Here is a 26,947-nt window from a genome sequence, read left to right as displayed (position 1 = left end):
TTTAAAGTGTTCTTTCTGGCACATCCCGGGGTCGTGGGAGAGCGAGAGCAGAGTGAAATGTGCCGGAGGGAGGTGGCTGGGGGTCTCGCGGGCTGACTAAGCATGAAACCTGGGCTCGCATCTCGACTCTGCTACTTCCTAGCGGGGTGGCTTTGGATAATTCACTTAATTTCTCTGGGCCCCTGTTGCTTCGTTTTCAAGGTGAGGATGACGATAGCCCTACTTCATAGGGAAGTGGTGAGGATGAAATAAGAGAATGTACACGGCGCCCGGCATGTTATGTCAAGTGTCTGCTTGACCCTGAACCTTGGGCCTGTTTTCACCTTCAGTGCTGGCCTTTCAGTCCTGGTTCTGTAACTTCATTCTGCATCTCAGTTCTTTCTCGTGCAACTTCTGTCTCAGTCCCCTTCCCCCTTCCCCATGAGTCTCCCAAACCCTACTGAGCGACGGCTAATTCTTGGGGCCTCTTTCCTCTCTGTTCCCAGACTTTCCCCACCTACCTGTTTCTCCACTGCCAACTCCCGTTGTGCCTCCAACAGAATGATTGTAGCTAACATTTATGTAGCCCCCCGTCTCGTGTCTGCAGCTTCCAAGTGAGCTACACACACTAACTCCTGGCGTCCTCACCCTATGAGAAAGTTACTCTTTTTATGCCCATTTTATGGAGAAGGAAACTGAGGCAGACAAGTTATGTGATTTGCCAAGTCGCATGACTAAAAAGAAGCAGAGTCTGGATTTGAACTTGGCCTGGCCCTAGAGTTTGCCCTTAACCTCATGATATGCGTCTACCCACTTCTCCATCCCCCACAGAGAGGACACCGGCCCAGGCTCCACTCACCCTCCCTGGACCAGTAACCTCTTGTCCCGACTCCCTGATTCCTCTCTCACTGGCCTGTCATTCCCACATTGCTGTGGGGTCATCTTGCCTAAAACCAGATATGACCACGTCATTGTCCTTGCTGAAAACACGTCGGTGGCTTCCCATTGCTCTCGGGACAAAGTCAGTACTTTCGGATGTGGTTTGTAAGCAGAGTCATCATACGTCCCCCTTTGCCAAGCGGTCTGGCCTCCAAAGCGTTTGTGCCCCATGTTCTCAAGCGTCCCCTTCAGAAGATGGATGATACGGTCGCTCTACTCGGAAGGCCCTGTGTGCCGTGGCCCCGTCCGCCCTCCAGCTTCTTGTTGGCCACGCCTCCCCCCACCCTCTGAGCTCCCTTCTCTCACTCTCTCATGCTCCCCCCACCCACTAGGCATTTGCTCATGCTGTCCCCTCTGCGGGGCCACTCCCCTGCCCCTTCTCCCCCAAGTGCAGTGAGTCTCCATCCTGGCTGCAGGTCTGAATCGTGTAGAGCTTTACACCTGAATGCTGGGGCCACCGCAGGCAAAGTCACAATCTCTGATTTCAGTGTGCATCGGGGAACGAGCCCTGGCTGGCCGCTGCTCGTCCTCCAGACACAGCTCAGCGTCACCTCCTCAGGGAAGCCCTCCCTGACCATCCGTTCCCCTAATTTACACTCTTAGAGCACCGCATGGCTCTCCTTGCGGTCACATGTCACAGGGGTGACTTTACATTTATTTACGTGGTGACAAAGAGCCCAGCTTCTGGATCCAGACCACTAGCTGTGTGACGTTGGGCACGTTACTTCACTTCTCTGTGCCCCCGTTTTCTCCCCTGTGCGACAAGGATAATGATAAACCTATTTCGCTGAGGGTCAAACGAGTTAATTATGTGTAAAGCCCTTAGAACTGGCCTGGCCTGTGTTCACTGTTACTGCAATAACAATATTATCATCCCCCACTGGAATTGTAGATCCCCGAACGTGGGGTCAGTGTCTGCTGTTTGCGCCCCTCACACGCGCAGGGTGGACAGACAGCTGCCCAGGAACTTCGCTGAGCAGAGCGCAGCCGCAGTGACGTTCCTGGTACAGGTGGTGGGTGGGCATGCACAGATCGCGTCTTCCTCAGTGAGGCCCCCTTGTCTGTGGCTCCCAGACCCCGTGTGGAGCGGTTAGGATCCCGCATCAGAATCTGCGTGGGCTGGTGGCCTCCCGGGTGCCAGGCACTGACGATGGCCCAGGGCATCGCCCATAAAGCTTCCTTCTGCTGCAATGCAGACCTGGGTGGCGAGGGCGTGCCTGGCACAGGGGCTGTCAGGAGGCCGGGCACTGGGTGCTGCACCCAGGAATCAGGCCTCCAGCGTCCGTGCGACCCTGTGTCCTGGTGTGGCTTTTGGGTGACCCCCGCTCAGCAGGGAGAGAGGGCTGCTCAGACCAGAGCCTCGGCCGGCCGGCGGCTGGCTGTGCAGTGCTGGGCAGAGGGCAGGTGTGCCCGCTTCGTGGGCGGTGGGCGGTTTATTTGTAACGCGAGGGTGTGATCTGTTGTGGTATGACTGCTCCTTGAAATGACCTGAGCACCCTGAGGACGCACATCCCAGGGTGCCCTGCCCTGCACAGGAAGAGGCACACACCCAGCTGTAGGCCCCTGGGGAAGGCCCCCGCTTAACCCCTTTCTGCCTGAAGGGGGAACTGAGACCAGAGCCTGGAAGTGACTTGCCTGAGGCCCCAGGTGTGGTTTGAGTCTCAGTTACCATTTATCCGGTGCACACTACATGCCAGCCACTGTGCGAAACACACTGTAGTCATGATTCCATGAATCTCTGCAAATCTAGAAAGCAGAAGCACTTAGTTATTATCTTCAACAAACGCTCACATAGCGTGTATTAAGGCCCAGACAGCATGCTGAGCCCTTTACGAATATCCACTCAGTAAATTCTCACAATCCTATGAGGATTTAGTGCTATTATTAGTTTTACTTTAAAGATGAGGACACTGAAGCACAGAGAGGTTCAGTAACCTGCCCAAAGACACACAGCTTGGAAGTCGTTGACTTGGCATTCAGTCCCAGGCCGGGTCCAGCAGCTGGGTGGGGACTCTGGTGACTGGCAGTGTATAAGCCACACCCAGAGGGCATGGCCAGGACCCAGCGCCAGCCCGAGGCCACCTTCAGGGGACCTGCCCAGGTCACCAGTTCTGAGCTCCTGACCAGTGTAGATAAGTGAGGTTACAACAGCCCCATAACATCGTGGCCCCCCACTGCTGTGTGTCCCCCAGTGACAGGTTTGCATGTAGGCCAGGGAGGGTGGTTCCAGCCAGGTTAGGCACCTCTGCCCTAGCTACGGACTTGAAATCCGGTTGGAATCACATAAATCCTGGAAGGGTCAAGACCAGCGTCACACTAAGGACAACCAGGAAGAGTTCAGGGAAATGAAAACCACTTTTTCATTTCATTTCACTTCATTTCGTGTTCACAAAACCTCAGTCCACACGGCCATAGTCAAGGCTTCCTTCCTTCTTCGTCTGTGGGGAGGCTTTGGCGTTTGGCTTGCAGTTTGGGGCATGGGGGTGCTGGTGTGTTCCCCAGCGTGGGGGTAGCTGCCAGCAAAACGCTAAGACTTGATATCACACCTATGCAAAGAAATGTACGGAGAAGACCTACTCCCTGTCTTTGATCCCTCCTGCCTCCACAGATAAACACTTTTATTAGGTTCTCATGGAGTGCATTCTTCCAGAGTTTCTTCAGGCAAATGTGAGAGCCTCAAGCAGACTTACGTAGTATCCCGTCTCCCTTTCTTCCGCAAGAGGTAACATGCAGCATACGTTCTTCTGCTCCTTGGGTGGGTTGTTTGTTTCTTTCGGTTTCATTGCTTCCTGTTCTTTATATCTGAGCCACGTTCTGTTGTGTAGCTGTGCTGTGATTTATTTTGAGCGGCTCCCTACCTGTGACACATGGCCTGTTTAGCACCTTTTGCTATTGCAGATAATACTTCAAGGAACAACCGTATACGTATATCATTTCTTATATAGGAGGGGTGAGTTCCAGCATAAATTCCCACAAGTGGGGTGACTGGGTCCAACAGGAGAAAGCATTTGTAATCTTGACAGATACAGCCGAGTTATTCTTACAGGGTTATAGCAACGTGTCTGTTCTACCACAGCTTCTCGACCAACGCGACGGCATGAACATTTTAAACTTGCATTTGAAGAGTTGTCTGCTTCATTTCCAGGTGTAGTGGAAATTTATAATGTGCACCTCAAGCCCCAATACCCCGAGTCACCCTCTTACAGTTTCATTTTAAAGTAGGTTTGCGTAAGTAAACATGGCATGCTGACTTCCGGTGCCGAGTGAGTGGTATTATAGGGAGTACAGAGCTGTGCAAAATTCTGCCGGCTCACGGCTGAGGCTGGGGGGGGGAGGGCGGGCGTGGTTGCCACTGTGATGACTTCTTCTCTTTGGAAGAATCAGACCAAGACTTGTACTTCTTGTGTGCAGGGAGCTTTAGCATCACAACAGATCTATGGGGTGGGCATGGGTTTTAGCTCCATTTTATGGACCAGCAATCGGAGACTCAGAGAAGTTAAGTCATTTGCGTGAGGTCACACAGCTGACTCCAGAGCCTGTGCTTGCAACCTTCCTTCTGTGTTCTGACAGCATTTCTGAGCGCAGTCTCCAGTTTCTCCTACCCCATCTAGCGCCTGGGAAATGGACCTTCAGGGGCTTCTGTGGCCTGTAGAAGGCCAGGGATGACACAGCCTGAGGACGGATACAGGCTGCTTTTCCTTCCCCCTCCGGGAGAGGCTCTTGGGTGTGTTTTCTTGACTTTTGTGCTTTAGCTCAGCTTCCTTACTCCTGCAGCTTTGCCTCAGCTCAACCAGATTCCGGGCCACCTGTGAACAAAGCCACACAGCCCGTTCAGGCTGAGGGAGGCTATTTTAGGTTTTGACTTAGAGATTTAAAGATTTTTGGTTTCTGATCTGTGCTTCTTCCTTCCTCCTTAGCTGCTTGTGCCTGGAGGCAGGTGATGAAGTGCAGATGCTGAGCTGGGATCTGCGTGTCCTTTGGTCCTGCGGATGGGATGCTAACTGTTTGGGGGTACCGTGGGGGTCCTCGAGTGGCCTGTCACTGGCTGGTGCTACATTTGAGTGAGATGGAGGTTATCATCTCCTGTAACCCCTGTCAGGCGGGGGACCCTCGGGGAAGGCGGGGGACCCTCTGGGAAGGCTGAGGACAGCCAGGTGACACGCAGGTGTTCCCACTCAGCTCCCCGCTTCATTGGAGCCTGACAGACTTGGATTCCAATCCTGGCTCTCCCACGTCCTTGCTTTGTGACCTTGGACGGTTCCTTCCCTAAGCCGCAGCTGGACGTCTGGAAAACGAGGATGATAATAACTCCCTCCCTGACCGGCCAGTGTGAGGATTTAATAATGTGGCCTGGACCACTCAGCATCAAGCCACCGCTGTTCAGTATCCCTTTCTTATCGTTATTCTCAAGGCTCTCAGATCAGGCAGGCCACTTGGAAAACACGAAGCCGCGGGGAAAGGAATCACCCAGGGCCTGTGGAAACCTGACTGCTGGGGGCGGGAGAGACGACCGGGACCAGAAATCAGGCCGTGACGCTGGGGTAGGGATGCAAGAGTTTCTGAACGCACTTGGCAGTGAGCCCAGTGAACTGATTCAGGAGCTGAGGGGACGTGTTCAGCTGTGGTTGGATCCCAGCCAGGGGACTGTCAGGGGAGAGGACGCGGAGTGGTGGCAGAAGTCACGACCCCAAACTCCTGCAGGGGCCTGGCGGGGAAGGGACCAGAGTGAAGCAGGCGTGGTGTGGACGACAGGGAGTGATGGGGCCTGGGGTCCTCTGGGGAGCCTGTCCCTTGCTGAAGGGGCCATGGCACAGGGTGTCCATTGTTGCCACAAGTTGTGGTTTTTCAAAGGGAGGCAGAAGTTTACATTTTTTATTTGACATTTCATGATTTTTTAATCAACAAATTCAAATTTTTAAGGCGCACCCTGTGAGCCAAATATAGCTTGTTCACAAGCTTGGTTTGCGAGCGTGGACTCCAGACCGTGACCTGTGAGCATGAAGGAGGACCCGGGCCAGTGGTGGGAGGGGCTGCAGGTGGACCGGAGGGGCGGGGATCTGAGTGGACAGCACAGTGGGGGAGGGGCGGAGGCAGAGGCGGGCACTGCATCTTTGAATGGGGTCAAAACACAGGGCGAGTTCTGACTTACAGGTTCTGTGGGTCCTGGGCTCATCCCGGGAGGTCGTCAATAGCCGCAGCCTTGGAGGCTGGGAGGGGAACGGATTTTGGTTAAAGGCAGGGCTGACATTTAACCTGTCCCCACTGGCACTACTGTACCAGTTGTGAAAATACTGAAACATACTTTTAAACCGATTGGTAAATAGCCAGCGGGCTCTCTGAGCCTCCTCCTTCCGCCTGCCACCATCTACCCCTTCCAGCTCCCCCACCCCACCTCGCCAGCACCGCCAGGCCCTGTGCTTCATTCTGATTGGTCGGTGGGCGGTGCCTGAGCCAATGGGATTGTAAAAGTCTTGACTCTCACTCCGCCCACCCTCAGTGCAGGTGACAGATGCCTCCTTGGATCTGCTTAAGCACAAAGGAGAACGTGTAGGGGCCTCAGGGGAGTCGGATAGAATTGAGAGCAGGACGCCAGGCCCCTGAGGGACTGGAACCAGGCTGTCCATCCATGAGGCCCTGTCCCCTTTGTCTTTGTTCCTCTCTGGTCCTTGGAGCTCGCTGTAGAAAATGGCCATCTCAGCTCTGGGGCTCCATGTGTCCTGGCCACCTGCATCTCAGCCACTAAACACATGAGACATTTGAGCCAAACATTCGCCTCTCTGCCACTCACCTGTGTGGGGGCCAGTGGGACCTCTCAACGTGCAAACCTGCCCATCTCAGAGATGGCACTGGGCACGCAGGCTCCCTGAAGGACTCTCCTTGAGGAGGTGGAGGCATGGGGACCCCAGTGTGGCTTTATTCCCAGCTCTCCCAGGTGGCGGGAGTTGGGGGTAGAGAGTTGATCAGGAGGTGATCTGGGTGGTCCCGATGGACTGAGGGGTTGGGGGGCTGGGGTTGGCCTTGGTCCTTGCGAGCACGAGCCCTCTGAAAGCTGAGGCAGGGGGCGAGGTGGGGGAGCCTCCCGCAGCCTCCACGTAAACCGTAAAGAAACCAACTTTCTCCTGCCCGCTGGCTCCCTCTGAACAGCGCTCCACGTCATTTTCTTAAACAGCACGTGTGTTGTGCGCGGGCTCTCAGAGGTCGGTGGTGACGGTTGCAGCCCCACTGCTGCCATCACAACTCACTGACCTCCGGGCCACGCCAGCCGCTGTGCAGTCCCTGCACCCCTCGGCGCCCCAGATCCCTCATCTGTATAGTGGGGGTAGTAAGCGGTACATACTTCACAGGGACGCTCGGAGGATTCCATGTTAATGCCTGGTTCCTCCCTGAAAATAGCTCCTGGCGTGAGTCAATGCTCAATAAACATTAACTCTTGTTAAACATTTCTTGAGCACCTTCTGTATGCCAAGTCCAGTATGTGCCCCAGGATATAGTGGTGAGCGGAATTGCCTCATGGTGCTTGCAGTGTTTGTTAGTTAGGGAACCATGTAAGACGCTGCCACAAAGAGCCCTTCAATGTGGTGCCTTAGACACGACAGAAGGTACGGCTTCTCTCAGGTGTCTGTTCACAGGGACAGTCTAAGGCTGGTTAGGATAGTTTTATCCTTTCAACACCTGGCTCCAAGTTTGGGTCTAACATGGTCACTTCCAATTTTCACCACCTTCCAGCCAGCAGGAAGGAGGGAAGGGGCCAAGGAGACCTGTACACATTCCTTTTAAGGGAATGACACCAAGCCACACACATCCCATTGGCCAGAACTCAGTCACATGGCCACACCAGCTGCAAGGGAGGCTGGGAAATGTGGTCTCTAACTGGGCGGCCATGCTCTCTGCTAAAAAGATTCTGTTATTAAAAGGGAGCATGGATAGATACTGGTGGAAAATGAGCAGGCTCTTCCACAGCCTGCGGACTCTGCATTGCACCTTGAATTCCATTCTGTAGGGGAGGGAGTAGCACATGGCCTCAGGTGGGAAGCTTTCATGCCCAGACTTGGGTGTCACTCCTGGAACTGGCTCGGAGGCTATAGGGGAGAGAAATAGGAGCAAGGGACCTGTGTAACTGATGTGCCTGCCACTTTGTTTTGCCATCCCTGGAGTCTGTGCTGGAGGCGGGAGTCAGCAGGGGGGTTCTCAGAGGGAGACCTGCAGGTGCAGTGAGCGTGCTCGGGTAGACAGGTGTCTTCGTCATGCTCAGTCACTGCTTGTCAGGCACAAGGCTCCAGGGATGGTCCCACAGGTACGATGCACACTGGGGGCCAGTGCAGTTCCGGGCCGTTCTCCAGGGACATGCAGTGCAGTGTGAATGCTGCCATGTCACACTAAGGCTGGCCTTTTTGTCTGTTTCTCTTGGCTCTAGGACCCCCGGAGCAAACACAAGTTTAAGATCCACACCTACTCCAGTCCCACCTTTTGCGACCACTGTGGGTCCCTGCTGTACGGACTCATCCACCAAGGGATGAAATGTGACAGTAAGTACCTTTGCTCTCTGGTAGGCTGCCTGCCCACTGGGCTGCTGCCTCGTGGTGTGGGGTCCAAGTCCTGGGTGGGCGGGTGTACCCGTTATCTGTTGCTGAGTAACAGTCCTCTCACCCCAAAATGTAGTGGCTTGAAACAATAACCACTTACCGAGCCCATGATTCTGCAAGGCAGTCCTTTGTGGCGGGGCTGGGCTGACTCACGCGTGTGAGGTCGGTTGGCGGGTTGGCTGGGGCCTGTCTGGGCTGGAAGGGCCTCCCCCAAGTGTCCTGGCTGTCATCTGGGTGATGGGGACGATGGGGCCACGTCTTTCATCCCGAGCTGGCCAGTCCCGGCTTGCTCACACGCTCACACGCCACTCATCACAAGTGCCCAAGTGCTTTAAGAGAGCAAGTCCTGTCCATCAAAGCACGTCCCATGGCAAGGCTCACAGTCAGTGTGGGAGGGACAGTCATGGGTGTGGACAGGGCGGTGGGGACACAAGCACAGGTGCACCACGCGTGTGCAAAGGGGGCACATCATATTACTCATAAAACTCGCGAGACATCAAGGGGTCAGGTTCACGGTACAGACTAGTTCATCCCTTTTACCCCAAGTCTAAATTCTTTCCCTGTAATTAGTTACAGTGGGGGCTCCCTACAGTGGGGCCCCACCCGGCCCCAGCCTCTGTGGGTTCACAGCTGTACCCCGAGTGGGGATTTGTGCTCGGGGTCTCACCCCAGACAGTGCCCCTCCCAGAGGGTGTTTCCTGGGCAGAGCTGGCTGACGCGGGCATGCAAAGGCCCAGCCCTCTGTCTCAATCCAGGACCTCTGTGATGGGTCCTGAGCCCAGGGGCTCCCCTTACCGCCCAACCCCTCGCTCCCTGAGCACAGGCCCCAAACCTGCTCGCAACTCCCTTCTCACGTGTTCCAGGAAACCCAACCTATTGGGGGCCAACATTTAAAATCGGGAGATGTCACAGCCCACTGGGGACAAATGGGAAGCTGACCACTTGGGGCACGCACCTCCCTTGGTTGTGCCTGAGCGGGGTTGCAGTGTTCTGGGGTTGGCCGAGTGCCGCCACCCCAACATTTCCCCTCACCGTGTTACGTGCCGCCCTGGCGTCGAAGTTGGTGCCTCTGGCTTCGGAGCCCCACGGACGAGTTCCACCTCCTGTGTCCATCAGGGCCTGGGTGGGGGGCGTGGGGAGAGTTGGAGAAGCCCTTCTGGTGTGACTCGGCAGGCGGGCTGGTCTCCGCGGAGCCTGGGGGTCTCAGCTGCCTGGAAGGAGGGACAGGATGGATGGTGGGGACAGACGCCAGCGGCGTCAGCTCGGCCCGCCTGAGCCGCGCCCCTTCTGCCCTCAGCCTGCATGATGAACGTGCACAAGCGCTGCGTGATGAACGTCCCCAGCCTCTGCGGCACGGACCACACGGAGCGCCGAGGCCGCATCTACATCCAGGCGCACATCGAGAGGGAGGTGCTCATCGTGGTCGGTAGGTGGCGCTGCGGCTCCGGACCGGGTTCCACCAGGGTGTCAGGTGGGGAAGGTGGGGAGGCCGGTGGATGGATGGGGCTGCGCGTTACCGCCCTTCCCCGCTGTCGGCGCCTCGGGCTGCCTGGGGCTCAGAGACTCCCCGCGCCCCTCCGCTCCGCACTCTCTCACTCAGTATCTTTGGAGTGTGCGGCTCCTGGGAAAGATAGCATCTCGATGATAAAACCACGTTTGGAAGAGTGTTTGTTATATTTTGGGGAGGTGGAGGGGGGTGCTGCGAGCAGCCCTGGGGGCTTTCCCGGTGTTTGCAATATTTCTTTCTCACCCCTGGTGGTGGCTGCGCCGGTCCCTGGAATATTATTCTGTATGCTTTTGGCACTTCTGAAATACTTCATCATAAGGAGAAGGAGGGATAGTGCAGCCTGCTGGACAGGCGCCGTGGGACTGGGCGCTGGACGGGAACGTGGTGTCTGCCACTCGTGTAATGGGACACTCGGGAGGTGCCTGGCTGTGACACAGAAGCTCAGGCAACGTGGAAATCCAGCTGCACTGCACTGTCCTGGGGTGGGGGATGCTCTGTCACCAGCTCGGCCGAACCGACACTGGCCTGAAGCTTTGGAGGAATTCTCCCTCAGAGGTGGGTGACACCAAGTGCCATAGACGCTATAGCTAGTTAATATCCTCGAGGTTTTATGACTGGGTAACTTAGGAAATTGATCATGGAAAGGATGATTTTGCAAAAACGGGTCTGTGTCTGAGGCCCCAGAATGGTTCAGGAGCTCTGATGTGCTGAGGCCATGCTGGGAATGGCCTTACCCACACCGTGTGCAACACATACCGTTTTAAACTGGTGCGTGAGGTGTAGCAATTCCGCTGAATTGCTTTATCCTCTAGAAGGAAAGCAAGTGGCTCACTTCTGCCCAGTGGGATACTTGGGGGTCCTGGGGGAGAAGCCTGCAGTCAGTGGTTCAAAAGTAGCTGGTTTTCCCTGCTGACTGTCCAGGCGTCCTGGTGCTGAGGGGCAAAAATGAGACCCTGCTGCCCTCTACTGTCACATTCTAGGAATGACACTGGCTCAGATATGTCACTGGAACCTTTATGTAGATGGTCACTTATTAAGGGGCAGCATTGATGAAACTCACTGAATGCCAGTGCTAACACCTTACTTAACCACAATGCCCTCAGAGTCCAGCCGCTGTGCCTACCCCCCACAGGAAATGATAATTGTGTGGCGTGTTGGCTGGAAATAAATGTATCAAATTCACACATTGTCCGCCTTGAACTTATACAATGTTGCAAGTCAATTATGTTTCAATTTTTTAAATTACATGTTATCTCTTTCAATCCTCACAGAACCCTGTGAAATATCTATTAGGCTCATTTTATGAATGAACATACTGAGGCTCAGAGAAGTTGCGCTTCCAAGACCTCATGCCAGTAATAATAATGATAAATAAATACGGTAGCTAACATTTGGGTTCTTGATATGTCAGTCACATTCACTGTGCAAAGCTCTTACGAGCAATATCTCAAAATGATTTCCAGCAACTGTAATGAGCTAAGTGGTGTCATCCTGCCGATCGGGAGCCAGGCTGAGGGAGCCACGTGCTTCGTCACGTAGGTCCACTTGGCCCTTCAGTACGATGCTCTAGGTTACTATGTAGTTTGGTTCCCTCCCTCACACCCCACACCTTGTTTATTCCCTTTGTGGCTTAGCTAAGTTACTTTTTCTGGGCACTTCTTGGGACGTCTTTGCTCCATCTGGTGCAATACGATATTCCATCAAATTCAAGGTCAGCCTCTTCCCCTTTCATCACACGTAGGCTGGGACACATCTGGATCACAAGCGGATGATTCTTGGGCAGTCCTAGTACAAGCCTGTGAATTTGGGCTTTATTTGTTTCCTAGAGCGGCCCTAACAAAATACCCTAAACTGGATGGCTTGATGGGGCAGATATCTATTCTCTAACTTCTCTGAAGGCTAGAAGTCTAGGAGCCAAGTGTCGGCAAGGCTGGTTCCTGCTGGAAGGCTCTGAGGGAGAGTCTGTTTGTGCCTCTCTCATCTTCCGGTGGTGCCATCAGTCCTTGGCTGTGGATGCGTCACTCCAACATCTGCCTCCATCATCCCGTGGCATCTTCCCTGTGTGTCTCTGTGTCCAAACGTCCTTTTCCTAAGGATTCCAGTATGACCTCATCTTAACTTGACCACACCTGCCAAGACCCTATTTCCAAATAAGGTCATATTTATAGGTACTGGGGTTAGGACTTGAATATATCTTTTGGGGGGACACCATTCAACCCATAACGGGGAAGGAGGAAAGTTGGGGCTCCTTTACAGCTATGGGCAGCATATCTGCATACTTGGGGTTCGGATAGCATTAATTGATTAATAGATCCCAGCATTTGCATCACACTTCGTGGCTTCCCCAGTGCTTTGTTATTGGGTCATCAGCAGAGGGGGGGTTGCTGCCGTCATATGAAAGGGGACTAAGACTCAGTGAGGCTGAACGACTTGCCTGCTGTCACATGTGGAGCAGGGATGGCTCCTGGGCCTCAGCCTGCACGTCGCTGTGCCCTGCTGTTACCCGTCCACCATGCTGGGTGGGCACAGGCGGGACTGGCACGGGCTCACTGATTGACTGGACTCCAGTGTCGTGCTACGCGGATGCTCCCCCAGAACCGACGTCCACACGTCAGAAAAAGGAGGCACCGAAGAGGCGTAGGTTCTTGGCAGGCTGTCGGGGAAAGTCGAGGACCACACGCGCCCACAACCTGTTTTAAAAGAACACTGATGTTGGAGGTTCACAGAGGCCCTTGTTGTTATTTAAGGAACCGTTTCAAGGCAGACGGTTTTGCCACCATGGGGTCTCCCCACTGAGGGGAAGAATACAAGCAAACGCCTGAGGTCCCTCCGGCTTGCTGTCCGGTCGGGTACCTTCCTTCTAAAACCCACATGGCAGGACACGACCGGAAGAGCAGACGGCCGACCTGGGGACGCACGGCTCCTGAGGGGCAGGGGGAGGTGGCAGTTTGGAGTGATGAGGTGTTTAGTGAGGAAGGTGGCATGTTACAGGTAGCAAGGTAGGATGGGCTCAGTAGGCATGGGTGTTGGTTCATTCATTCATTCATTCATTCAGGAAGGGCTTGAGTACCTGGCTGGATCCGGTGACAAGGAGATCCTCAGGGAGCTCACAGCTGAGAGGGAGCGATGGATACAGCCCGTTGTATTGTGACCTGGCAAGCAGCCTGGGGGAGCTGTGGCTGAGCTGGGTGTGTAACGGGTCTGGGAGTTACCTGGACGGGGCAAGCTTTGTGTCAGGGTCAATACAATGAATACTAGCTGTGTTCAGTGAGTACGTGCTCCGTGCCAGGTGCCTCTGACAGACCAACTGGTCAGCCGTTGCGGCAGTCCTGTCAGAGGCATGACTATTATCCCCACTTTACGTGTGAGGAAACTGAGGCACAGGGCCAGTTAAAGAACTTTCCAGGGGCCACACAGTAAGTGTGGGTCACAGGTTTGCACCCGGGCTGTCACCACGCTGTGTTCCAGCAGAGGGAATATGGTACTTGGAGAGGCATGGCTGCGGGAGTGGCGCGGGTATATGGGACACTGTCACTTGCTGAGTGTGACGTCCCTCCCTGTATCCTGGATCTAAGCTGCCCTAGAACCTACTCACTCATTGCCGCAGTCATTCCCTGATTCATTCAACAATATTCATGGAGTTGCAGCTGTTTGTCGAGCATTCTAGACCTAGGGGCCCAGCAGGGGACAAGACAAGTCTTTCCCGGGGTGAAAGTCACAGCCTGGGGTCTTGCCAGCTCCCTGGGACCCTTGGGCTCCTTTCTCATAATTCTTCCTTGCATTGGCCATGGGCAATCTCCTTTCTGTCAGGTTAGAATTCACTGCCCTTTGAGCTTTTTTCAAGAGACCGTGCCCACAAATCCTCTTCTTTGGTGTGGTTTCCTGTCTGGAAGCTCTGAGCTTTGGGAGTTTGGAAGAGAAAGCCAGCATGAGCTGAAGGCTGTTTCTGCTGTTTGCCTTTCCACATACTTCCCCTGAGCTGGGTTTCTGCTTTAGAGGAAAAGAGAAGAGGGGAGGAAATGCAATGAAGAAAAATTGAGATGGATTAACATCTGGACATACTATCCAGCCGTGCCTCAGTGGTGGGAATGAGACCATCACAGGCTAGGCCACTAGGGCCCACCAGGGGGCAGCCTCGGCCTCCAAAACCATCCCTCCCCGGAAGCTGTCTTTGTAGAACAAAGGAAAACCATCACCGTCATGTCCGTAAGGGGAGGCATCGCAGAGAACAGTGAGGGCACCCTCCCCCCTCAAACAGCTGGGTCACTGAGGTCCAGAGATGGGAAGTAACTTCTCAAGGCCAGTAGCATAGAGCTGGATAGGACCCCGTTCTTGTGGGTTTCTCCCTCCCTTATACATTGCCTGTTAGTATTCTTACCCCAACATACACCAAAGTTGAAAGAATTTGACAGCGATCACCCATTTGTCCACTCCCTAGACCCTGCCCTTAACTCTCACTGTACTTGCTTGCTCTGTATCTATCCATCAGTTTTCCTGTTTCTGATACACCCCAAAGTCAGTTAAACACAAGGTTAAGTCCCGCCCCCCAAACACTCCAGCAGGCACGTCGTCCACTAGAACTCAAGACTTATTTACAGTTTTGTTTTGACTTTTGAGGTGAAAGGCATAGACAGAGAAGGGCACACGTCTTGAGTATCTAATGGCTCAGTTTTGTCGGAAGTGGGCTGGTGTGGAACCGAACCCCTACCAGGTGTGCCCCTTTTTGTGCTGTCACAGCGGCCACCAGGGACACACAACCCTCAGAGCAGCGCCTGTGTGTGCAGACATGCGTGCCCTCCACGCCCCCACGCGCTCCAGGAATTGGGGCGCCACGTCCCCAGTTCCTCAGACAACCTCATACTTAATAGCTGTTAGAGTCTTTAAAAAAAGAAATTGTAATGCAGTCAGATTGGCTTGTTGGAAACACTTTGTTATGTACTCACTGGAGAGAAGACCCTAAAACAAACGCAGCAAGATGCCCACGTGGGTTTGCTTCTCTTCTGTGTTTTTGTAATGAAGTGAGGGCTGGTCTCCACCTCTGGTACTCTGACTGTCACTCTCAGTGCTGCAGACAGTTGTCTGCCCAGCGCTCGGGCCGGGTTCAGGACCCCCACCCCTTCCTTCAAAGCCTTTGGCTTGTGACATGGTCGGTGGGCGTCCTGGACACGGAAGCAGATGGAGGGAGCTGAAGTCTTTGCATCAGTGTTCCTTCTCTTCTTCCCTAAGTGTTGAAACCCAGACTGCTTCCCAAGGCCCCCAAACCTCGGAGTGTGCTGGGCCACACCCTGAATGCCTGCTGGGTTGCACGGAGCGGGGCACTGCCAGGGCTGCGGCTTGTCACTGCTTTTGGGGGAAGTGGTCCAGCGGGATCTATTAAATTACCCTTTTCGGAATCTGTTCTACTGAAATAAGCACGGGAGGAAATCAAGTCCAGAACAAGCCTGTTTATTGATCTTCTGTTTGTGGTAGCGAACAATTGGAATTGCCTAATTAGGGTGCGTCCATTGTATGGGCTATTATTACGGTGTGGTTAAAACCACTGAGTTAAAATGGGTGTGTGCGGCTTCTTTGGAGCTGCTTACGCTCTGTGTTTTGATATGGGAACTGGTTACGCGGATGTGTTCACTTGTGAAACTTTATTAAACTGTATCGTTATGATTTGTACACTTTCCTGTATGTATAGTATACTTTTATTATTTAAAAATTTAAATAATAAAAAATTCTAACTAATTGGGAAGCAGAACAACACCGGAAGGTCAGAGCAATAGCGGTTGACCTAGACAGGGGTTGGCAAACCATGGCCTGAGGGCCACATCTGGCCCGCTGCCTGTGTTTGTAAATAAAGTTTTATTGGCACACTGCTGCGCCCATTCATTGGCTTATTGTCTCTGGCTGCTGTGGTGGCTCGGTGGTACCGTTCCTTGAGTGGCTGTGGCAGGGCCTGGACAGGGCCTAGTCTGCAAAGTCGAAAGCATTTAGTCTCTGGCCCTCACTGCAAACACTGGCCGACCCGTGACCTGCAGGGATATCGCTCATGGGTTAAGTGAGAGCATTAGGTCACACAGAATATATTCAGTATGATCTCATTTCGAAGAAACAAGCAGCGCATGCAGCAGACACTTCCTATGTGTGAAGTTATGTTTGTACGTGTTGTAAGGGTGGGAAGAAACGTGTGGACAGCTACAAACCCGGCTGTAAACATTGTGATGGGAGAAGGACTGGGAAAGTGGAAACTGAAAAAGACTGGGCTGGGGAGAGGGTTGGGGGCAACTGTCTCTACGTCCTAGGAATTGTTTCTCTGGTTGCAATAAACAAACACCTACCGTGTTTCCCCCAAAATAAGACCTAGCCAGACAATCAGCTCTAATGCATTGTTTGGAGCAAAAATTAATATTATGTTAGATAAGACCCAGTCTTATAGTAAAATAAGACCGGGTCTTACATTAATTTTTGCTTAGGTCTTATTTTCAGGGAAACACGGTATCATTTTTTGTAATTTTTGGGGAAAAAACAAATAAAACAGCAATTCTAAGTAGGAAAAACCAATTTAGATAAATGTGTCCGCTAACCAGAGCCGTTGAAAATCGAGTGGCTGAAGCGAGTGACAGGATGTGTGTGTCTCCGAGAACTGGGGGGGGGCGGGGTCCCCGGGGGGAGGGGTCCCAGGGGGGCGGGGTCCCCGGCGCGGGCGGGGCTGGGCCCAGGCTCCGCCTGCCGTTGTCAGGTTTTCACTGTCATGAATGTATCTCCTGTGGCGTCGTGTTGTGCACGGAGCCGTCTCTTTGCTGCCTACTTAGCACCACCATCCCCGATGTCCCGGGAAGCTCGTCTTCTGTCTGGCCCGCCCTTCCCGGAAGCCCACACTCATCCCTCCCCCACCCAGGTCTAACTTCTTTACTTAAAACCTTTCAGTCTCCTGATACCTTCCAATTCTGTGTCCCGCTGTGGGGCCTCCCGTGGCCTCAGCGCTTCAGTTGGGCAGTTTACCCTTCAGAAGACAGGTCCTGCCGCGCTCAGGTGCCCTGTGGACCTGCCGCTTCAGCCTCACCTGAGAGCGGGTTAGAAATGCAGGGTCTCAGGTTCCAGCCGGCCCTGCTCAATCAGAATCTGCGCTTCCACAAAACCCCTGGGCCAGGCCATGTGTACGGGCTTCCAAATGCCGTAACCCTGACCACCAACCTGGCCGTGGGACAGGACACACGTGCCGTCCACCAGGTGGCGGGCTTGCCCGTGCTCTGCGCCATCGCAGGCCCGCCTGGGGCGCTGTGAGCCTCCCAGCCCTGCCTTGCCAGGGCGGGCGCTACAGCTGTCTCGAAGCTTTGGTGCCCGTGCTTCAGGGGCCTGAATCCCCTTTCCATGCAGCACCAGCCCCTGGCTTGAGCCATGTGTGTAAAATGACCCTGACCTTCCCTTCCCTGCTTTGCGGATGTCCCCTGCCACCCAGAGGAGAAGGCAGTCCCTGCTGTCCAGTGAGTAGCCACCAGCTGCTTTCTCGTTGATTTGCTGCCAGTCCGTACTAACTATAGGCCAACAGAGTGTGTGATCGTAGGGCTTGAGTCAGGCCTGGGTTCGAATCCTGCCTCCGTCCCACGTGGGCGGGTGATGGTGGCCACACTGGCCGCAGCTCCCTTCCCTGCAACCCGTCCTGCTTGCCGGCTGTGCTGTGCACACTCCGAGCAGCGCTGATGGAACTGTCCTCAGGGCGGCAGCTGGGGACTCAGAATGCTTCTTCCTGGTCTGTAGACGGGGACACGGGGGTGGGCCCGGCTGCCTTGCGCTGAGGGACCTTGGCTCCCGTGGGCTTCCTTGTCCCAACACTCCTCCTCGTCCATTTTTCTCCTTCGGGAGTGAGCGAGCCAGTGTTTGCTGGCCTGTGAGACTGGAGGGGATGCGCTTCTTCACGTCCTTGCCTTTTTGCAGAATGGCAGGCTTCACCGGCTGACCTGCCTAACAGCTGGCCGAATTCTGAGGATGTGAGAGGTAGACAGAGGGAGACGACCTTCCTGGTAAACCTCGCTGTGTTGGTGAATCGTGCCAGCCACTCCCCTCCTTGGGGGGTAAGGAATACCTGGGTCACTTGAGCAGATGAAATGAGGGCAGTGCCCAGCTCAAAGGGTCGTGCAGAGGATTCCACAGGCGGTGTACGTAAGGGTTTAGCACACCACCTGCTATAGGGCTGCCATATGTGTTTGCTCTGGTTTACCCTGCCCTTTCGGAATTTCCTGGCTGCGTTTTGCCTGTTTTGCCAAATGTGGAGTTTCCTGTTTAGTGGCCTTGTTCTATCCTCCTAAAGTGGCTGTGTTAGGACGCAGTTTCCTGGGAGAGAAGTCCAGCGTCCCAGAGACTCTGCCTAGTGGGCAGGCACTGAGACCCTTGGTCAGGGCACCCCTAGGAAACGTCGGGTCTTACTATTTCTGCGTTACCCTCCTCGGCCAGGGCGTTTCCTGGGAAACTTGCAGCATCGAAGCTGAGTCTTTTATGAGGAAGTGAGGTGTTTGGGACTGCTCACGGCTCTATCTCAGGTGGCCTGAGAGGGCGGTACCTGCCCAGTTGAGGTATTGAGGGGACCTGTCTTCTAAGCCCATCACTTTCAGACACTGTTCCGATCATATGTGCAGCCAACATTTACTAAGCACCTGCTACATGCTTGCTGAAACTTAAGCTCAGAAAAGTGAAGTGAGTTGCCTGCAGTCACACAGCTAGTAAGAGCTGGAGTCGGGATTCGAACCCAGGTCTGCCTTCATAGAGCGATCTTAGCACACACGTGATCCTGAGAGGCAATGCTGCAATCCTTCAGGGGCGCTGGGGGACCTGTGGGTTTGGACGATAACACAGCAAACCTCCGCCAAGGAGGGGTGTGTGTGTATCGTGAAAGCAAACAGGAAACGGGAGATGGGGAAGGTTCTTCTCTGTGGCACTCTGACCAGCGCCGACAGCTCTTCCCTGCACTGTGGTAGCAGTAGGACATACACGGCACAGGACTTGCATGCAATTAGTCCAAATCGTTTAAACACAGTCTCTTGAAGACGTTTGGAATTTTCCCTCTGTCTGGCGGCTTGAAGCACTTGGCCATCCATCCCGGAAAATGTGCAGTCCACATTTGTCTGCATCACTGTGGTCCCACTGAAGTCCTGTTTTCCTGGAGGGCAGACTGCTGTGGGGACCGCCCCGCCCCCCGCAGGATCATTTCCCTGCAAACAGGGCGGCTGGACAATTTCTCCAAGTGTAAGCTGCAGTCCTGTTCAGTATGCAGTGCAAATGAGATGCAAATGAGGGCCCGCATTGGCGCGTGGGGGTCCGACGTCTGGGGGCTTCTGCTCGCTGCCTCGCCAGGAGGTTGATGAACCTGACAGCTCCTTTAACAATCATTTCTGCCCACCAAAGGGCTCTGCATGAGGGCAGAGGCTGCCTGCTCCTGAAACCCCTTCAGACACCTGGTGACTGGAGGCTGGAGAGACAGCCAGCTTTCCACGGGCTGTCAGACGCCACTGAGTTATCGTCAGCTGCCTGCTGGGCTCTGAGAAGCGCCAGGAAGGGAGGGAGAAGGCGGGGAACTGACTGCCATTGTCTGCTCCTCCTCCCCTGCGGAGCCGTGTGAGGCCGCCAAGGGCCACCGGCTCCTGGGTCCTCGCCCTGCTCAGAGAATGGGTCTCCACAGGGACCTGGATTAAGAGCTGAGCGCCTGCTCCCCTCCCCCAGCTGAGGATCGAAGATCGTTTGATTTTATGTCTTTCAATCAAACCCATCGAAAGTGACCCTTACTGCAGGGCGTTCTGGAATGGTTCGTGGAGAAAGACACGGGGCATATTCTCGAAGAGCCACCAGACCCAAGGGAGCTGCCCGTGGCATCTTTCTGCTGCTTTCTCCGTCTTTTGTGGGGGTGTATACAGTGCGGTTTCCTTGACAAAATCATTAAAGTCTCTCTCTAAATATAAACCTAAAATGCAAGGAAACAAGGACCTCCTACGTGCCAGCCACTGGGTTGAACGCTTTCCTTGTATTGATACATTTTATCTCCTTGTACAGGTGGGAGCCTAACTGACTTGCCCCGGGGCCATGTGGCTAGTAAGTAGCAGGACTGAATTGCCACCCAGGTCCTTAACCACTGTGGCAAACTGAGGACTTAGGAATTGAAACATAATTTCCACGGAGGATTGAATGTGCTTTCCTTCCCTGCCCCGCATGGTGTCCTCTTTGGCCCCTGCCATGATTTCCCAGCATCCTCATCCAGGCTTCCTGGCATCAGACTGACCTGGGCTAGTCAGTCACTGTCATTAGCTCCAGGTTCAGCTCCTGGGTCTCCCAGACAGAGACGACAGCTGGGTGGATCCCAGGTAGACCCTTGCAACGTCTTGTCCCCAGGCTCCTTCTGCAGGGTGCTGCCCGCTGGCCTTTGTTGTCTGGGCCGGGGGGTCTGGAAGTTCACGTGAAAAGCTTGTGTGTCCATGGGCTTGCTATGTACGTCATGGGACCACGCGTGGCACATGGGCAGGGACCAGGCTCAGCCCTCACCCACAGTCACCTTCCCCCAAGTGTTTGTAGCAGAGAAAACTGGGGTGATGGTTGTAATGGTGGCGATAATCCACGCCCACCAGATGTTCGTTGAAAACAAAAATCTAAGCAAGGCAGCAGAACCTTGCCAACAGTGTTGGGTAGTCGCGGCCCCTGTCCTTCCCCAGCAGGGACACTTTGGGGAAAAGGAGGGGACACTGCTGCTTTGTGGCCTCATTCGGGCCGCGTGACCACCCTATGCGATGACACCTGTCCCGTACTCACGGTTCTGATTTTGCAGAGAGGAAAATGCAGCTCCGAGAGGGACGTTACTTGCCCAAAGCCCCACAGCTCATGAGCTGGGGCTTGAATTCAAATAGAAATGTGATGGACTCTAAACGTAGGCCCTCCATGCACAGCGTCTCTGGGGAATACGAACACCCTCCTTTCAGACTCAGTCAGTCCTTCCTTCCTTGTTTCCATTGTTCTCTGAGTGTCTCCCGTGTGGGCGGCCCTTTGCCTGCCAGCGGGAGGATCTGTGAATGAGGGGGGCCCTTTACTGGGGAGTATCCATGACCCAGAGAGAGGGAGAGAAGGCATGCTGACGGGGCGTGGGTGACGGGGACCCAGCGTGGAGGGAAGCGCTGTGGGAGGTGCCCGCTGCTGAGAGCTGAAGTCCAGCCGGTGGCCCGGAAGGCTTCTGGAATCAAAGGCAACGAGTTAGCTCTGGACCCCGGGAGAATTCACCGCCAGGGCCCAGCAGCGTGCTTTGTGTGTTCTGTACTTGGAAAGATATAGAGAGCCTCTGAAATCCACTCTTCACACCCAGCCAGAGGGCCGATCTGAGATGCAAATTGGGCCGCTGTCACTCTGCTTACACTACTGCGTCCCAGGCCCCCAGCCAGCTCTGCGAGCCTCTGTCAACCTCAGCTTCTCGCTCCGTCCTACCGCCTGTGATGTCCTCATCGCTCCCCCACCGAACGATTTTCTTTGCTTCGTGCCCTTGTTCTTCCCTCTGCCTGCTTCGTCCTTCCTTGGGCTCTGCACGGTCTGGTTACCCCTTTCGCTGTCACCTCAGAAGGACCACCCGTGGGCTTTAGCCAAGGAATCCCCTCCCAGTCCGCCTCTGTCCCCTTGCCCTAAGACTGTCGTCGTGTTGGTCACATGTATCCATCATTCTGTTGTTTATTTGCTGCTTACCTGTCTCTGCGGGGCTGGAGGGCAAGCACCCCCGTCTTCATAGCACCCTGTGCTAGTGCCCAGCACGTAACTGGCACATTAGGGGCGTAGTGCGTCTCTGCTGAATAAATGGTGAGGTGGTGAAAAAGAGGGCTCAAGACGTGGGCTGTCAGGTGACCACGTGAGTGCACGTGAGGCATGGGGGGTTCTGGGGTGTGGACTGGACTGTATCTGTGAAGACCCATCGAGGCCGTGTCACCTGCATTCTAGGGATTTTGCACGTTACTGAGTGGTTGGCGAGCCATCGGGGGTCGTCTTGATGTGTGATCTAAACACTGCAGGTGACAGTGGAAAAGAAGGCTCTCAGTCGGATGGCGGCTGAGCTGACGCACACTTGAATTAAGGAAGTGACAACAGCAGTGGACCGACGAGAATACACTGATGTGGGTAATCGGAGAGGGGATGGAGGCGTCGGGGATTAGGGGAGGTTTGTGGGGTCGTGGGTGTGATGCGGTATCAGGGTTATAAGCTCACACGTAGGGAACGGTGATGGTTGTGGTTCTCTATGGGCTGAGTCTGAGAAGCTTTTGGGGTTCCCGGGGGACTCATGTCCTGCAGGTGGATGGAGCTAGGACCATAGGTTCAGGGGTCAGTAACATAACCGTGGGAGCTCCAGCCGTTGGGCGTGCCTGGTGTGGGAGGGTCGGGCTGGACGAGAAGCATGGCTGGGACCCGGGGAATTGGAGCCTCTTGAGGGGTCACCAGAGGAAGAGGAGCCAGTGAAGGAGAAGAAAACATGGCGCTCCTAGCGGAAGAAGGGGAACCAGAAGAGTTGAGAGCCTCAGGAGCAGAGGGAAGAGAGAGTTCCAGAAAGTGGGTATGGCCGCCCGCTCGGTGCTGCCACCTGGTGGTGATGGAGAGAACAGGCCAAGGCTTGAGACCAGCACTGATTTGATCCTTTACCTTAGGCGTCTGGACTGAGCTTGTCCGGACTGAGCTTGTCCAATGGCACAATGGCGGGAAGAGCCGGGATGTGGGGCATTAAGGAGGGGACGTGGAAAGAGAAGTGTAGACCACTCGTAGGAGAATATGGGTTGTGAAGGCAAGGGGCCAGGAGAGAATGTCATTCATGAGAGGCACGGGAGGAGGCTGACAGTGTGAGTGGAGAAAGCATGGTTGGGGGAGGGGGCAAGATGCATGGGCAAAGGGACAGGACGTGCACAGAAGGGGACAGAGGCCTGGTCGTCACATAGTTAGGTGTTCAAATCCCAGCTCTGCCACATACTGGCTATGGGACTCCGGGCAAGTGAGTCAGGCCCTGTGGCTCTCAGCTGTCATCTGCCTGGTGGAGAGAGCACGCATGTCATAGGGTCATGACAGGATGAATGGAGACGGTGTGTCAGGGCCTTCACAGGGCCCAGCAAGGTCTGAGTTAGTGAACTCTTACCAAGCTGCTTCATGGGTACCATTTGCAAAGACCAGTGACACACACGCACACACGCTAACCCTTAGTCCAAGGTGGGTCCCTCCTGTTCTGAACGGATGCACCTGTCACACTTGAAGTGATTCTTCGTATAGTGGTTCCCCTTCCAGGACCCAATCATTTCTGCTCCCAGCTGTGGGGAGTGTTGGCTGCTGGCCACTCACAGCCTGGTCCTTCTCCAGGAATTGCCCTGAAGACAGCTGCATCGTCCAAGGTTATGTCCCCTTCCAGGGGCAGCCCGCACCCAGGGATTGATGGGTCACTGGTGGGCGTGGGAACAAAAGCCCGTCCTCTACCTCAGTGGGAGACCTGTCTGAGGGGCCACCTACCCACAAGGTTCTGTAAGAGCCCATTTAACTCCTCATTCCATCCTGCTTCCCAAGGGTAAGCCCCCTGCACACACATCTCCACATCAGAGTCTGTTTTCAGGAACCCCAACTTAAGGCACCTTGTTTAATGTATCTTTTTCCATGAACAGGCAGCTTTTTGAGGGCACCGGCTATGCCCGCCTCATTTATTGTCATATCACCAGGTCTAGGCACATAATAGGTGCTCATTAATTGTTTGTTGACACACACGCAGAACCTTGACACATACAATTTTCCAGCGCTGTGAATTGCAGAACAGGTTATCTAGACGTGCTTTTCTGTGGGTGTGCGAGCCTGCCGAGGCCCACCGAGTCTGAGCCACCCGTCCCTAGCAATGGCTCTCTGTGTTCTCTGAGTGATTTCCGGGTCACCATCAGTACCCAGCGCACACAATTTATAAAACGGTCACACAAGAACATTTGGGCTGCATTCGACAACATTTTAGTGCAGAGGGCTTGTTCCTTGGGGCCTTTAATTTTCTAGCTTTCATTATTGGGAGAGTAAAATGTATCGCTTGCATTCCAAAATTGATTTTTATTTCCCGAAAGAAGCCCATAAAAATAAATAACTTCCCGGGAGGGAAAAAAAGAAAAGAATTCTCTACGCTAGGCAATTTGTTAAAGAAGGAAAGCAAGCCTGGAGGAGCAAAGCAATCTAAACATTTAGATTGTATCCCTTTCTTTCATTTTTTAAACTTGAGGCTTACTGGACTTTGAAAACACCCACGCTGTTGAGAAAGCTGGCTTGGGACAGCTTTGTAGGACAGGTGACAGGAGCATCCCCTGGAGCAGAGCCCCACGACCTGCCCCCTGTTAATCTCGTTAGCAATTGTATCAGCAAGCTTTGCTGTGTAACAAATTACTCTAAATGTAGTGTGCTTAAAACAACAAACTTGCTTTCAGTCTTGCGGGGCTGCGGGGAAGCTCTTCTGACCTGGGCTGGCTTCCCTGGGCCAAATGGGCAGGGATGACCTCACGCTCATGTCTGGTCGCTAGCTCAGTGTGAGCTGAGGGACAGGGATGGCTTGGCCACATGTTTCCCACCATCCGGCAGGCTAACCTTAGCTCGCGCATATGGTTGTGGGCATAGGAGTCTCCAGAGCAGTGAGAGCAATTCAATCCAGCCTCGATTCACAAAGTCTTCTCTGAAGACTTTGTATTGCACTGGCTAACATCCCAGTGGCTAAAGCAAGTCACAAGGCCACGTGTCACATTCAGAGACCGGAGAAACACACTTCCATTTGTTCATTGGCATATCACTTTTTCAAGCATAAAGAGGAGGACTTAGACAGGAGACATACCAAGTAGTCTCAGTCTCTTATAGCTAATAAGCTACGATTCAGAGAGGTTGAGCAACTGGCCTGAGGTCACACAGCAAGCTGAGAAGCATTGTATAACCAGCCTATTGTAGGGGACTCCCTCTGCCACCTTCTCTCTTTCCTCCCTCTATTCCCTCTGCTGTGCTGGCGCCCAGGAGTGTAGCTCCCTGTGGCATGGTCACCATGGTTGGCCCCTCACTCGGCCCTGGAGCGGTGCTCTTCTCTTGGGCATTGGTACCCACGCCGAGGGACGACTGTCATGAAGATTTTGGGGAGTCTGAAGTTATACACAGAGTTTTGACTGCTCGGGGGTTGGCACCCACATCCCAGTGTTGTAAGAGTCAATAGCCATTCGCAGTCTGTTCCCCTGGCAGAATAAGAGGCAGATTAAAAAGAAGAGTTAGTTCCAAACTGACCTGGAGAAACAGACAGATGTCTTGCCAGCTAGGAAAACACTGTGTGTGTGTGTGTGTATGTGTGTGTGTGTGTGTGTGTGTGTGTGTGTGTGTGTGTGTGTGGTTGATTGCATTTTTGTGGAATACCTCTCCCAGTCCCTTTGTTTCCCGGAGATTGTGTCCGCAGGGAGAAAGGGGGGGCAGATAAATGCCAGGTTGCAGATAATCAATACCCCCTGCCTCCTCGGCCTCCTTGGTCCCTCCTCCAGGACCCCTGAATGGGAGCCAGCCGTGACAAGGTGAAGGTCAGGTCCGTGGGAACCTTCAGGTCTGCTCCCGGCTCTGGCCGTGCCCATTCCGATGGGCAGCAGGACTCACTGAAGCGTTTGCTCATCAGCCCTGCCGTGGGGGTGTGATTAGTGTTCTTCCAGGTGAAGAGGCCCTGCTCATCCAAGATCGCCTCCCACTGCTTACCTGTTTGCGTCCCAGCGGCCTTAAAGAGTTTTACCATTTTTAAAATGTCTCAGTCCAGAGACATTCAGTATTTCCCTCCCATCTTGTCTTTTTTTGTCCCTTGCTGAATGATGGACTGACTTTACCTGGAAGGTAAACCCGCCTTCTGAGATGGAAGGGTGCTATTTGGGGGAGGAACGTGTTTCTCTCTCTCTCTCTCTCTGAAGGAGCCCCGGACATCTGAAGGTGGCTTTGCTCGTCACAGGAGAGGAAGGGCTGTGTGTAAGACGCCTGCTGCCCCGGTACAGGACCATAGTTCGGGATTAAATGAGAGGGGAAGTGTGACTCTGTGGGTTTCAGAGGCAGTGTCATGTCATGGTTAAGGGGGCCGCCTTTGGAGCTGGGGAAGCTCCAATGTGTCCTCCTGTTGCCAGCGACGTGGCCTTGGACAAGTCATTCACGCACCTCTGCTCTCCGCTTGTGCACAGGTAAAATGGGGGGAGCAGTGCTCCTCACACAACAAGACTTCTGTGAGGGTTACGGCAGGTGCTGCGTGAACAGCACTTGGCTCCGAGTGAGAGCTCCCCGCCCCAGCGTCATTATTTAATCTTCATTCTGATCATAGTTTGGAAAAAATCACTTTTGGCTTCCTAAAAAAGAGCAGAAAGAACATGTACTTAGATTCAGTAGGCAGTGGTGAGTCACTGAGGCTTTTTGGAGAGTAGGAGTGACATGATAAGATCTGAGCTTGTGGAAGATTAATTTGTGTGCGGCTCCCAGGCTGACCTGGAAGAGAGAGAGGGTGACGCTGTGCAACATGGCAGCCACCGGCCACGCGTCGCTATTGAAACTTAAACTAGTGACAGTTAAATAAGGTGGTAACCGTGCTTGGGACACAATGGCTCCCTTCCAAGCCCTCGGTAGCCACATGTGGCTTCTGCCTGGACGACAAGCATTTCCATCATCCCTGGAAGTCATACTGGACAGCGTGGGGGGAGGGCGCCGGCGCCCCTCCCTGAGAGTTACAACCCTGATTGCTGGGCTCTGGATCCCGGGCTGGGGCCTGAGAACCTGCATCTCTGACAGGTTCCCAGGGGCCGATGCTGCTGCTCTGCCCCCCCCCCAGTAGGAAGCCCCTCTCCGTGCCTGGGGTGAGGGGTGCGGAGTCGTTGAGCCTGTTAGCAATCGTATATATGTCTCATGTCTGTGCCCCAGCGAAGTGCACTGGGGACCCGGACTCAGTCCGTCTGCA

At 54.1% G+C, this 26,947-nt stretch overlaps 1 protein-coding gene across 2 annotated transcripts in view; it reads left to right on the top strand.

Annotated features, from left to right (window-relative positions):
- Positions 1-26,947, top strand: part of PRKCB (protein kinase C beta) — a 214,972-nt gene that overhangs the window by 105,687 nt on the left and 82,338 nt on the right. For both annotated transcript variants that reach the window (XM_074322927.2, XM_074322926.2), the window contains exons 4-5: positions 8,333-8,444; positions 9,799-9,927. In XM_074322927.2, the coding sequence (XP_074179028.1) occupies positions 8,333-8,444; positions 9,799-9,927 (241 nt within the window). The remainder of the gene's footprint in view (positions 1-8,332; positions 8,445-9,798; positions 9,928-26,947) is intronic.

This window comes from Rhinolophus sinicus, chromosome 10 (genome assembly GCF_057876585.1).
Source record: "Rhinolophus sinicus isolate RSI-liver-muscle chromosome 10, RSI-T2T, whole genome shotgun sequence".
NCBI classification, from domain to species: domain Eukaryota; kingdom Metazoa; phylum Chordata; class Mammalia; order Chiroptera; family Rhinolophidae; genus Rhinolophus; species Rhinolophus sinicus.
The sequence above is the reverse complement of the archived record's forward strand: the minus strand, read 5'-3'. Positions and strand labels throughout refer to the sequence as shown.